General features: G+C 33.6%; 1 protein-coding gene across 1 annotated transcript; it reads left to right on the top strand.

Annotated features, from left to right (window-relative positions):
* Nucleotides 1–237: 237 nt before the first annotated feature.
* Nucleotides 238–13409, top strand: NQR (ARP protein (REF)). Its single transcript, XM_068610053.2, has 18 exons — nucleotides 238–532; nucleotides 1028–1201; nucleotides 1589–1770; nucleotides 1988–2093; nucleotides 2878–2954; nucleotides 3762–3849; nucleotides 5508–5697; nucleotides 5868–5994; nucleotides 7699–7779; nucleotides 7883–7984; nucleotides 8129–8224; nucleotides 8401–8475; nucleotides 9135–9254; nucleotides 10332–10460; nucleotides 10953–11030; nucleotides 11272–11358; nucleotides 12885–12971; nucleotides 13062–13409. The coding sequence occupies exons 1-18, from the start codon at nucleotides 478–480 to the stop codon at nucleotides 13110–13112; spliced, it is 1905 nt and encodes a 634-aa protein (XP_068466154.1). The 5' UTR covers nucleotides 238–477; the 3' UTR covers nucleotides 13113–13409.
* The last annotated feature ends 1039 nt before the right edge of the window (nucleotides 13410–14448 follow it).

The following is a 14448-nucleotide window of genomic DNA, read 5'->3' as shown; positions in this document are numbered from 1 at the left end:
GTTGCTATGCAAGCTGAAGTGGGAACCCAACCACTGCATACATGGCGAACATGAAAGGCATGTGCACAGAATTACAAAATGTTGTAACCGAGGGTGTGGGACTAGTGAAAGAAAGAAAATCAAAAGGAAAATGTTTTGTGGACAATATACCAGAGCAATGCGAATGACAAGGGAACAAAACAACATAAACCAAAGTACTTGGCAGAGCATAAAGCTCAAGACTTTAAACTCATTTAGCTCCAAAAATCAAAACCCATTAACACAATAAGGCTCTTAGAGTTTGACGAAAATCTTTTCAGAATATTTTCCTGGACCCCACAACAGAAATAAAATATTATTCTTTTTGCCATGTGGACGGTTCTATGGTGGAGCAACTGATTTGGATTTGTACAAATATTGGACCCTTTTGATAGCTATATCGTTTGTATCACCAATCTCATTATTTTGGTGACAACCGAACGCAGCTGCAGAAGAGAAATGGAGATCAAACCTGGTTTGTCAGCACTAGTCACTGGTGGTGCCACTGGAATCGGTAACTAACTCCCTCTCTTCCTTAACGCCATTCATAATCATATCTATCACTCTCCCTTCTTCCACTTCCAAATTATCGAATTCAAATATCCAAAAATAAGCTTCAGTTGACTTTAGGAACTGATTTTCGAATTAAGGATCTGATTCCTTCACTATCACACTTTGTTCATTGCGGTTTCGTAAAGAATCGAGAAAGCATAGCAAACTACATAGCGCATGTTCAACCAGCTATAGTAATTTTACTCAGTCCTATTCTTCTGTCCGTACGTATACGTAAGAATTAGTTTGTTTAGATAATTTTTTTCATAAAGACTATAATTTTTTTGATAAATTAAAATTAATTTATCCACCGTCTAAAATCAACTTTTGAGAAGAGGCTGCGGTCAGACAGGTGAAAGAAGGAGCTTTTGGTGCATCTGCAACCAAAATATATGCTCAATGAAATTTAGTTTGTGTAACGTGATTCACTTGTACTATGTTTCTGGTTTTTGTGCAGGCAAGGGTCTTGCCTTAGCTCTTGCAGAGAAGGGTGTATTTATCACTATTGTGGATATTTCTGAAGCAAATGGAAGAGAAGTTGCAAGCCTCGTTGAGAAAATTAACACCAAGTTTCATTCGAAGTTGGAATTTCCCTCTGCGATGTTTGTGAAATGTGATGTGGCTAATGCAAGTAAGTAGGTTATTATCTATTAGCAAGACATTCATCAGGCTTCTCCCTGCTGGAAGTTCGAATTCTCTTCTTATGGGCTCCATTTAAGATCCTTATCAAACCTTCCTTTGTTCTTCAATGCAAATATAGTGTTTCCATTTGGTGTAGTGAAGTAACACCACTTAACATGAAAATATGTAGTTATAGAGACTCGTATGGCAGAAAGCATATGATAAAGTTTCATAATCTGTAAATGAATTTTGTGTTCCAAGTTCCAATTTCTAAGTTCCAACTATTATGAGGTGGCATATATATACACACATACATATACACATGTAAATCATTAAAAGTGCTTGTTGTTTTGATTATCTTTAGGTACATACATGAATGTATATTAATTCATTACAGGGGATTTAGCTGCTGCATTTCAAAAGCACTTTTTGACATATCGAGGTCTAGACATTTGTATTAACAGTGCCGGGATTTCTAGTTCTATACCATTCCGCAATGATCAAACAGATGGCACTCAAACATGGAGGCACATAGTTAATGTGAATTTCACTGCTGTTATTGATTCCACTCGCCTTGCGGTAAGCTTGCTATGTGACCTGGTTTATCCAATATCCTTGGACTAATTATTTGCTTTATGCTGTGAAAAGAAAGTTGGTTCACGATCTAAGTGACAAATATTGTAATTTGGTCGCACATAATCACATAGTTGAGTTCACCATTTTCTGTTTAAATGAGAAAAAATGGGGCCAAAACCATTGTTTGTTGTTGGGGCACTCATTATCTTCATTTTAACAGATTAAAGCCATGCAAGCTGCCAAAAGACATGGTGTGATTATCAACTTGGGTTCTGCTTCCGGTCTTTATCCAATGTTCATGGACCCAATCTACAGTGGCTCTAAAGGTTTGTTATATACCAGCTTTGATCGGGGTTACTCCTTGAAAACAAATTTAAGAAAATAATTTGCGAACCAAAAAGCTTAAAGATCTATTCAATTCAACTTAAGTGAAGCTGTTAGATGACCATTGGGCTTAAAGTAGGGGTCAAGCAACAGCCAGTGTAACCTTGGTCTAAAATTTAGAACTGCTATTGTTGAGAATCGATTCTGAGAAATTTGCGAGAAAACTGAGAAACTTTTATTGAATCCCTGTATATAAAGCGTTATACGAGGTTAGCTAACTAGCTAGATGAACTGTGAAGATTATATTGTGAATTGCGATCTCTGTTTACAGTTGTCAGCGGTAGTGACCTGACTAGGATACGTTACCTGATACTCTAAAACTGAACTATTCATAGAGCGGCTAAACACAAGTTTTTATATACATTGACCACTTTTAAGATTTTCATTTTTGTTTTCAATTTTTTGCATGTTTCAACATGTTTGCTATCATCCAATCCAAATCATGAAATTTTGTGATTATCTTCTGATCCTTTGAGTTTCACCTCCTTCTGCCCCACAAATAAAACTTCTTATGTATTCCAAAAATACAAAACGAAAATACAGTCACTGATAGTGACATCTCTTTGTTGGGGCCTAACATATATTTTAAAAACTTAATAAAGATAAAAACATATAATATAGCTTTTCAATGATATTTAAATAATTTCAAATCTCCATCTTTATAATTTATGCAAATTAAGTTACTATATTAATTGCTTCCTAATATGCTAAAATATACTTCTGCAGGTGGTGTTGTAATGTTTTCTAGAGCACTTCGTCTATACAAACGTCAGGGAATTCGAGTCAATGTGCTTTGCCCTGAGGTAAGATCAAATTTAAAGAATGAATATTCTTGGTTATATTATTAATCTTCAATCTTTGGAACTTCTTAGAAACTGGATTGAACTTAACTCAATTTCACAAAACCGGTTTGTAAGGTGAGATTCGTACTCACTTATATATTATAATTTGACTATATCTTTTGATGTATGATCTCGAAGACACTTCCTCACACTGACGATTAGACATGTTGAGCATGAAAATAGATATTTGTGAGTGGTTCGATAGCGGCACAATAATGGGTGACACGAAAGACCCATTAAACCTTACTAGGATAAACTTTGATACCATCTTAGAAAATAAATCTTAAGTCTAACTCAACACTCAACCTCACAAAGTGGCTTGTAAGGTGAGGTTTACATCTACTTATATACTGTAATTTGTCTATATTTCTAATTAATGTGAAAGCATTAGATGCTTTGTTGAAATTGACTAGAACTCTTTTGAAAAAATTCCTTGAGAGATGGAATAGACTAGTACTCCTAGGTATTGTTTTTGTTAAATCACTAATGTGTTTCCTTACTTTTTGGTTCTAGACGGTAGTATTCAAAAGTTATTTTGGGTCCCAACTCCCAACTAATTTGAGCCGAGTTATGAGGACTCACTTAAGGGAGTATAGCTTTCCCAAATCTAGTTTTTTTTTTCTGTTCAAGAGTCCCAAACTTGAAATCTTGGTTTACCAGGACCACTGCCTCTCAGACCCAGATGTGTTAAATGTGTTTTGATTTTCACAACAAAATTTATTGTAGCGCTTTGTTAAAATGAGCTATAATGCTGAAAGTTTGGTGCAGTTTGTTGAAACCGAGATGGGATTAAAGATAAATCCCAATATGATCAACTTGATGGGGGGCTTTGTATCTATGGAAATGGTGGTGAAAGGTAAGTCCATAAATTTCACTGTTCTCTCATGTGGCTTGAGCAAAAGAGGGTGGGTGCATTGTTCCTTAGCTTTGTAGCTTCCTAAATCACAAATTTTTAACTACTGCACATCTTTTAAAATAATTTAACATGCTTACATGAATCATTTCTATTAAACATATCTAGAAATCATTAGCATTGTATCTAAGTATTTTATAGGTATCTTGGACAGTATTTTTAGAGTAAAGTCTGCATTGTGTTAAATTTTTTTATTCTTAACTGACTATAATAGTGACCCTAGCACTAATATAATTAAGGATTAGTGCTTTGTATTTTGTATCATATCAATATACAAAAGACAATATTATTCCAAGTCTCTGTTTTTATTTTCTTCTTTCTCTACCTAATCCTAACTTCAAAACATGGCATCAAAGCAATGCCATTTTTTGTGACTAGAGCTGTCCCTATTCCACGTTATCAATTTTTGTGTCTTCAGATTGGCCAGTACTGGAAATTGCACCACCATCAAAGTCTTCATGTGCCAGAACACTATCTCAAGCTCCTAGCAAATTTTCAGATTCTATTGATAATTCAGGGCACATTCAACAATGTTTTTGGCTATTCTTTCTTCCATTTGACATGCTGTCTTTTCCTCTTTCTAGATTTGCCCACACATTATCCAACCAGTTGCCAAAATTTGTTCAGCCAACCTTTCTAAAGTGCATTCTACCCTTTAGGCTACACTTGCCCTTTCATGATTAATGATCACATATGATGTGTTCTCTCTCATCAAGTATTGAGGTATCATTGTGTTTTATGAGTATCCACATTTTTGAGGTTGGAAGTATGGTAATGCAGGCTAAAAGGAATACAGTGGAAGAAAGAAAGGGTTGTGGTGTTGCAGCAACACAGGCTGCAGGATAAATATAGCAAAAGAAAGAAACGGGTGTGGTTTTGCAGTAATGCAGGCTCCCAAGGATTTTAGAGCACTAATACCATGTTAGAAAAACTGTATCCAACCAAATTTATGGATATAATCTATCCCTACAATTCAGGATCAATGATCCTGTATAATAAATATAAAATATACTGCAAGTCTATTAATCCTCCTAATTATGGAATGTAATTAAATCTCCTAATTATGTAATTAAAACTGTACAAGGAAATATTGACTGCAACATAAATCAAGGGATTCTGACAGCATATTCTTGACTATTGTTGAACGTACAGTGCCACCTGTTATTGGACAATTATCAGACTACACACAGATGTCTAGTTTAGCAAACTTTCCATTTGATATATCTAATATTTGACATGCGGCTGTGGTAACATTGACCAGTGATATATATGACTATTATAGTGTAATTAAATAAGATAGGGGATATCAAACCTAATCTCATTAACTAGTTTTTGGGGTTGATTTAGGCTTAACCCCAAATTTATATTCTATTTCCTTGTTTGATTAGATTTTAAGTTTCTTATAAAATTATTATTAGGGTTCAGTGCTATATATTTTGTATCTATCTATAATTCTATTTGGTTTGAAAATTGTGCTGTAAATAACATTTGGTCGATATTTCATGCATGCTATGAGATTGTCAATTGAGTTGATAACACTGATAGTTATTGTTTCTAATGTACACATAAAATTTGATATGAAAGTATTTTAACCTCTCAAGGTGCTTTTGAGCTCATTACGGATGAAAGTAAAGCTGGTCATTGCCTATGGATTACAAATCGTCGGGGTTTTGAGTACTGGCCCACAGCATCTGAAGAAGCAAAGTACCTAGTAGGTTCCTCTCGTTTTAAGAGAAGAGGATCTGATTTCAGAGCTCCATCAATTAAACTTCCTGAGAGTTTTGAGAAAATGTGCGTATTTGAACTCTGTCTCTTTTTATAAAATATACATGCCCCTGGAAGATTTTTATTTTCTATTTCCATAGTGTTAGAAAGGGTGCATTTGTTCCTTCTAATTGACGGATTAGAGGACTATTTCTTCTCACAATTTAATTAATTTAAATATGCTTTATTGCTTGCAGAGTTGTCCACACCTTGACTCATAACTTTAGGAATGCAACAAGCATAGTGAGAACACCACTAAAATTACCTATCAAGCCGAAACATGTTCTTGTTAAGATAATTTATGCTGGTGTGAATGCTAGTGATGTAAGTTACTATATCTTTCTAAGAGGACTTGTGTATGCATATTGTTGAGTTATTTTCTTTCTTTCTCAATTGTCTTTCTTATGAGACATGTGTTAGAAATGTAGGTCTTAAACAAGAGGGGGTGAATTGTTTATAAATTTTTTTTGCAAATATTGAAGGTATAGTAAAGGCCAAATAGAATCAATCAATTAGAAATCTGTTCAGCTGAATTAAAAAACAGTTTTCACTTAACAGTAGTAAAAAATCAACTGGTTGTTTTTGGGAAACAATCGGTTGTTAATAACCGCAGTTATAAAATTCAAGCAAAAACAGATTTAAAGAGATAAGGGATAGAGAAATTCACACAGTAAATTTATACTGGTTCACTTTTATTCAAGAGCTACATCCAGTCCCCAAAAAACTTTTGGGAATTCCACTAAGCAATCAAAACACTTTGATTACAACACACACCAAAGTGGTAATCTTGAACTCTTCAAGAACACATACCACCTTTGGCAACCACAACACAGAATTCAGAACACCCTCTTAATATGCACATCAACAGTTATTACAGAAATACAATTGTCAAGAGAAAAGGAATGATCACACCTGATACAATCATAGATTGAAAAGAAGAAAATACAAAGCAATCTTATTCCACTCTTGGAAAGAATCCAAAGCTTGAAGCAATCTTGGAAAACCTTTTGAAAGCAATAATCTGAATCAATAACAACCAGGAGCATAAAACAGATTATATATACTTCAATCAATTGTTAAAAACATTTAATTCAAGAGTCAAATCAGTTTTAAAACAATTAAAACAGGTTGAACTAACTTAATAGAATACTGTTAAGAAATTTAAAAAATCAATCGGTTGAATTTTTGAAACAACCGATTGAATTGGTTTGACAGCAAAGTCAACTAAAGTCAAATAGTTTCAAATTTTTTTCAAAAACCTCTAAGTGTAAAACAACCGGTTGAAATGACAACTCAACAGGTTGATTTTCCACTTCTCATTGAAAACACATCTTTTTCAAAAAGGAATAAAATTTAACAACCTTGGATTAAATCTGAGTGGATTACAAATTCAAACTACCCAAAACCCACACACACAGGCAGCAGCAAAGTCTTCAACCAATCTTCATGGATTTGGAGACATCAAAATCTATGTTCAACAACATATTCATACTCTAACTTGCTGAAGAACAGCCTCGATTTTTGAAAAAGATACAACCTTCACTGTTGAGCTAGTCGACTGAAAAATTATAGCTCAACACAGGCATGTTCAAGTAAGAAACTGCAGGGCTTACCGTAAAATACACACTAATCTAATATGCTTATGACTTTTCTGTACATCTAGAATAAGACACTACACTGAATTTGGGATTACTGACTCAAAACGAGGGACTATTTATTTATTATTTAAGTATGTTACAACTCTTCAAGTATGTAAAAACATCATTAATTTATCATGTTTGATGGGTTTGATCCTGGATAAAACATGTGAGTCTCATGATATCAGGTCCTCATTTTTTAATCTATACTCGTTTGACGCAAATGACTTGGAAAAATACAAAGTATCTATATTGAGTAATATTAGTTATTTTTTGTATAATATAAAGCTTCTCCCTGCCACACTGTTTTTCAAGTGCTATAACCTCTAATTATCTAGAACATGCATTTTCATCTATAACCTATAATTCTAACAAGTGTGAAATAATTTAGGTAAATTTTAGCTCAGGCCGCTATTTTGGCGGAAACAACAATGATACTGCCTCTCGTCTTCCATTTGATGCAGGATTTGAGGTATATATATACATCCCCTTGTGTAGATATCATGATATGAAGTGTACCACTTGATGCAGTAGACTGCTACTTACATGTGTACATTTTTGTTGTTATATTTTAGGCTGTAGGAATAATTGCAGCAGTTGGGGATTCTGTCACTGACTTGAAAATTGGTATGCCTTGTGCATTCATGACTTTTGGAGGCTATGCTGAATTCATAATGGTGGGCAGTGCTTAACATAATGTTAATATTTTTTTATATTAATTGTATAATCATTGGAGTTTCAATGAATCACATGAGATGGTGGTACTGAGGTGATTCTTATGACAATATAAGTTATCGATGACGTCTTGTTACTTGGGTTAGATTTCTTCAAAACATGCCCTTCCGGTTCCTAGACCAGATCCTGAAGTTGTGGCCATGCTTACATCAGGACTAACAGCCTCAATTGCACTAGAAAAGGTTAACTAATAAGATTTTCTCCTTGTGTTTCAGATGCATCCTTGTTTCTTATCTGTTATATTTTATATCAACGTAACTCAAGTTTTTCTATTATTTTCTTTCTTCTGTGACTCTTATATTTGGTTTCATTATTTTATGCATGCTCTGACCCTAGTTTCTTTTTGTACATTGAAAAGGCAGGACAAATGGAATCTGGAAAAGTGGTCCTTGTAACTGCTGCGGCTGGAGGAACTGGGCAATTTGCTGTTCAGGTACTTCTTAAATCCCGTGCCACTTTTCTCAACCATATCCATTTGTTCATATGTTTTCAGAAACTATGTGTTCCAACAAATTGAATGTTTCTTGATATTCTGTAGTTGTAGGCCAAACCCGGCTAAACAAATTTGTATTTTGCAAAAAATTCAGCATATTGTATCTTTTACTCTATCTGTTTTCTTCACTCTTTCTATATTGATAGACCATAGATACACACTATTTTAATCTTTCTTTTTTCCAAGCATTACTTGTTCTTGAGATCACACAAAAAACTCTTTTATATGTTCCCTTGATTCCTTAATACCAAAGATAACCGACATCTATTTTAAAACAAAGATTGCTTGTTCTTTTGCCGTTTCTTCTTAAATTCTTGGAGACAAGGTCCTACGTCTGTGAAACTAAGATATCCAAAACAAGGCACTCATGATAGACTATATCTTTACTTAAAACAATTGACATCACTGGTAGACTGTGTAGTATCAAAGTATTGTTTCATGTATAAACAAAAATAAATTAAAATTACAAAGCTTGCTTAGATCTATTAGTAGAGATAGCTGGGTAGGTGATTCAATCTAGATTTCGTAGTCTAAAGTATATGTAATTTCTCTGCATGAAAGTTTCTTTGCCTGACCTCAAAATTTGGACTATTGTGCAGGTAGCAAAATTAGCAGGAAATAGGGTGGTTGCAACTTGTGGAGGTGGGGCAAAGGCCAAGCTTCTGAAGGAGTTGGGAGTTGACAGAGTCATAGACTATCATAATGAAGATATAAAATCTGTATGTTTTAAATTAAAACATTACTACTTTTGTTGTGATTTTTATTAAATTGGACAAGTTAAAATAATATCTTTTGCAATCTTATTAACCATTCAGATGGTTGTTGTGTCCTTGTAAATAATTTTTTCTGTGATCATTGTCTCCTTATGATATGCATGCATGTACACGGTTAGACCGTAAAAATGAGCATTCATTGAAATCAACGGAATTACATAATGACATTCACGTTTTCTGGTCCTTTATGTATTTAACTAATTGAAATATCCAACAAGTTGCTGATTAGTTTCTTACAAATGATTCTAATTCTATTCTTTTACGGGAACTGCTTATATTATCTCTTGTATTTTTTTGAATGAATTTTTTCATCCAACTTCCTAGAATATCACTGATACTATTAACTATCTATAGAGTAAAGATACACTTCAAATGCTGTTCCTTCTTTTATAGTCTTTTTATATCATACAAGTACAACTTTTTATAGAAAATGGCATCAAGGGAGTAAAGCTCATATAAGGGAGTAAAGCCCATGTATGGTGCCATATACATGAATAACAACCCAGTGAACCTAAAATATAAAAAGAAAATCTTTAAACTCCAGAAAAAAATATTTATCTTATGCTGAGTGAAAGGAAAGTTGAAATATGGAATAAACCTGTTTAGGAAGAAATGTCTCAACATCTCTGGTGAGCAATTTGTATCATTGAATACCTACCAACTCTCTTTAGCCAAATGTGCTCTATCAAATAGGCAAACCTTACAATATTATCTAATGACATTTGCTAATAGAAGTTGTGAAACTCACTGGACATGGCCTAAAAGGTTCTAATTGCTGAAGAACAATGATTCGTAGCTGAAGGGACTGGACAGCTTTGGAGAAGACGATCCTTTACATACTGATAGTCAATTAAGCTCCATGACTTAAATATTTAATGAATAATCACTATTGAAATCAGCTGCAATTTAAGTGCAAATGAGCATCTTTATTTTGTTGATTTGATTATGGTTCTTATTTTTATTGGAATAAATTACGTAAACTGCTTCCTATCAACATGTTAAAAGTTTCACTTAATTTTGCAGGTTCTGAGGGAAGAGTTCCCAAAAGGTATTGACATCATCTATGAGTCTGTTGGCGGTGATATGTTAAACTTGTGCTTGAATGCTTTGGCAGTTCATGGACGACTCATTATTATTGGCATGATTTCTCAGGTTTTTCTTTTTTCTTGTCATGCCACATTTTTTGCCCTTTATAGCACTCCTGAAAGTTTCAATGCGACTATAACAAACTTCAAAACTATCCACTATCCTCTTTTTTTGAAGAGGTAGTATTGACTCATTTAATACCTTGGATTTTATCCTCATTTAAGTGTAGTGAAATTTAGATTTTAACTTTTTGTGTTAGCTATGAAAACCACAAGTTAAAAGGAACATGAAATTCTGAAACCCATCTGAGATGTCTAGAATGAAATTTGGTTGTTAGCTGGCTATATTACTTGTAATATCGAATTCTTTTTATTTTTAGTCTCCCTGTCTCATTTATCTGTTGAAGACTGTTGGAAGAATGTATGAAGCTATTACCCTGTTTTAGCCCCTTGATAGTAGTGTGCTTGATTGTAGATTGCAGTAAGTTGTTTCTGACCATTAAAGAAATGCATTGTTAATAAACAATATTGATTTCATTTGTTATGTGCATTCATTCAGTATCAAGGAGAAAAGGGTTGGACGCCTTCAAAATACCCTGGCCTATGTGAGAAGCTCTTAGCAAAGAGCCAAACTGTGGTATGTAGCAATATGAAGTTATGCACTAGCAGGCTATCAAAACATCATTTTCCATATACTTTTTGAAATTTTAACCAAAATATTTAAAATTTTGGGCAAGTGGTATGGTCAACTAATGATTGATTCACTTGTTTAATTACTGTAAAGTGAATGCTTTGCACTCCAAAAATTACAAGCTCACATGCGAAGTTTCATTTTATTTTTCTGATTTACTTATTCATACGTGATTCCAACTTTTCAGGCTGGCTTTTTCTTGGTGCAATATGGTCACTTGTGGCAAGAGCATCTTGACAAGCTATTTGATCTTCACTCTACGGGAAAGCTAAAGGTTATTCATATGCTTTTGATATAGGAGTTTGTATAGTTAGAAACTCTAATATTTCTGTTTTCTTGGCTATGTTTCGGTTTGGGAACAATTGTTAGTCACTAGCTTTAAATAAGAAAGGGCAAGTCTGATTGGGTATTCAGATTCAATTGTCAACAATTCTCAATGCTCACTTTCACTTAATTCAATACAAAAAAAAGTGTAGAGGTAACAAAAGACAAAAGACAAAATACAAAATACTCGACAAGGTAGGCTTTACACTAAAGGAGTAGAGGAAACAAAAGACAAAAAAGACTCAATAAGACTAACGTTATTTAAGATACGAGTGGTAACCTATACATAATGCATGTAGCAGTGAACACAACTAGGAATAGACATCTGAAAAAGGAGAGCTTGAGCTACTTCTCCCCAATAGGTTCTAGGAACAGACATATGGAAAAACTACCTCTAGGAGATGGCAATTTCTCAACTAAAGAAACATGGAGAAGTTTATGACATCAAGTTCTATTCCTATAGATGATACAATACAAGAGTCATTGGAGACAAGGAACCAGAAGCAATTCTTGATCGCATGATTGTGAAGGGAAGCAACAAAGCTGTTACTGAGGTCTTTAGTTAAATTGAAGAAGATACTTGGGACTTCTTCTGTGATCTCAAGAGGAAGTACCAGAATTTAGTCCTTGAGGACAAGGATTTTGTCAAGGGAGAGTATTTGATACAGGACTTCGTATAGTTAGAAACTGTTAATCCCGTTTTCTTGGTTATGCTTTGGTTGGGGAACAGTTGTTAGTCGCTAACTTTAAATAAGGAAGGGCAGTCTGGACGGGGCATTCAGACTCATTTGTAAACAATTCTCAATTCTCTCTTAATTCAATACAATTTCGGATTTCATTCTTTCATTGGAATCCCTCGAACACGCCTCTTAAATGGTGTGCCCATGTCAGACACACGTATCAGATACCGACACTCATAGAACACGTATCGGTGAAGTGTCCAATTCAAAAAATATTTGTTGAATTTTTAACAACTCTAGCACAGTTCTAACACAATTTTAAAAAGGTAAAATACATTAGTTTTATAAAAACTCAAACTTATTGTGTAAATTTTATTATAATTATAAAAATAAGGAACAAATCATTTAGAATCATCCATGAGAATCATCTTTTTGCTACAAAAAAACTGAAACATACTTATACACATAAATCTTTATTGTCAATTTATATAATTCATAATTATATAACATAAATCCATGTCTCTGTGTCCTACATTTTAAGATTATACGTATCTTCATGTCTGTGTTCGTATCGTATCAGTGTTTGTGCTTCATATATCTCTATTTCCTGCAATTCTTCGAGTATATTCTTCTCCTAGAATTTTCTACATCAACATTCCATCCATATAATGATCAATAAAATTGTCCTAATTTAACGGGATGTTTATTTGATTGTGCTAATTACTATACTTAGCAGTTAGCAGTTGGCATGCTTTTAATGTTTCCATTCCTTAACCTTTCTCATTTCTTGATACAGGTTGCTATTGATCCAAAGAGATTTATAGGTCTGCATTCTGTTGCTGATGCTGTTGAGTATCTCCATTCGGGCAAAAGTGTTGGGAAGGTATTTTCATAACAAATACATTGCTATTTTTTGTTTAGTTATTTAGTCACTATTCTGTAACAAAATCTAATAATAATATAATTTCTGTAGGTTGTCGTCTCCGTGGACCCAAACTTCCTTCCTCTAGAGGCCAAATTGTGAATCATATCACATGTCAAATGACCTCACAGATTATGTTGTGCCACTTTCAAAGTACAAAAGGATAAGCTAAACTTGCAGCTCTTGTACAATTATTGTTGTCGAATGTTTCTCAAATTAGTTGCATCATTTCAATACCAGAGCTGAAATATGGAACAAAATTTCACCTTTCACATACACGAACCAGTAAACAATCGTGTATTTTGATTCTTGGTGAAAACTGGCCACTCTTTACCTTTTTGCTTTGTTGTTACTTCTGAAGTTGAAACTGTTCAATCAAATAACTGCTTTAAACCTGCAGCAAGTTATTCTCACATGACTTAATTTGGCTCAAAAAGTTTAAACTTGCCTTAAACCTACCCTCAAATTCTTCTTCAATAAAAGGGTTGCGATTCTTGGAAATTAAGTTGACACTTCAAAAAGTTGTGAATCTGATTTAACCCCCAGACAGACAAAAGGTTACTAACTAACCACCCAAGTCCTCAATGTTGTAAAAAGGTATATTGTTACAAGCTTTCATAAGGCTAATTCTCCCTGCACCATATCAATTCTGACATGCACTGCTCAGAAAATGTCTATTTTATCCTTAATTTGTCGGATATTTATATCTGCAATACAAATAAAACAATTCTAGATATATAAATTCTAATATATAAATCTGGAATTGAGATGTGCCTTCTTGATATGACCATCTACACGGGAATGTCTTCCAGATACTAAAATCTGAATTTTTTTTTTTTTTTCATTCCGGATGCGAAAATCTGGAAAAGGTGGCACGGGTAAAATGGGATTTTAAAGAAAATAATGGGTGGAAATCACAATTATCTCGTGCATAAAGAATTAACCCTTTCACAATTGCCTTAGGTTTGTAAGTCATTTCCTACTTTTATTCTCAGCTATATGCTATCAGTCAATAATACACGTAAACTAGCTTAATCAATCAATCCTAAATTCATGAAAAAAAGTGCATAACCTCTAATCTTAATACATCTTGATATAACACTGCCTTACTTTTACGAGAGTTTCTTCCATGTCACTTAATCATACCATACCATTATTGTCCTTAGAAAGGTCCCTTAATATACTACTAACTTTAAGTCATTCTAATTTATAAAACAATGACAATAACTAAGTGCCAAACAATTTGGACAATTACTTCTTGCACCATATCATTGCACCCAATGAAAACACCAAAATCCCTTTAAATAAAATGGAATATATATAAAAATACGTTATGGATCTCCTTTTTTGGAATATGTTTCTGAATTTTTTATTTTAGAATGTATTTTTTTATTACGGATTTTTTTATCTGAAATGAAATTTTTATTTTTAGAACACA

Source organism: Phaseolus vulgaris, chromosome 3, assembly GCF_051622355.1.
Source record: "Phaseolus vulgaris cultivar YP4 chromosome 3, ASM5162235v1, whole genome shotgun sequence".
NCBI classification, from domain to species: domain Eukaryota; kingdom Viridiplantae; phylum Streptophyta; class Magnoliopsida; order Fabales; family Fabaceae; genus Phaseolus; species Phaseolus vulgaris.
Note: the sequence above shows the minus strand (reverse complement) of the source record. Positions and strands in the feature narration are given on the sequence as shown.

Excerpts from the sequence above, each read along its gene's own strand:
- NQR (XM_068610053.2), top strand. The coding sequence starts at position 478 with ATGGAGATCAAACCTGGTTTGTCAGCACTAGTCACTGGTGGTGCCACT. Across the intron at positions 1,202-1,588 it reads ATGTGATGTGGCTAATGCAA|GGGATTTAGCTGCTGCATTT; the intron begins GTAAGTAGGTTA and ends AATTCATTACAG. Across the intron at positions 8,476-9,134 it reads CTGGGCAATTTGCTGTTCAG|GTAGCAAAATTAGCAGGAAA; the intron begins GTACTTCTTAAA and ends ACTATTGTGCAG.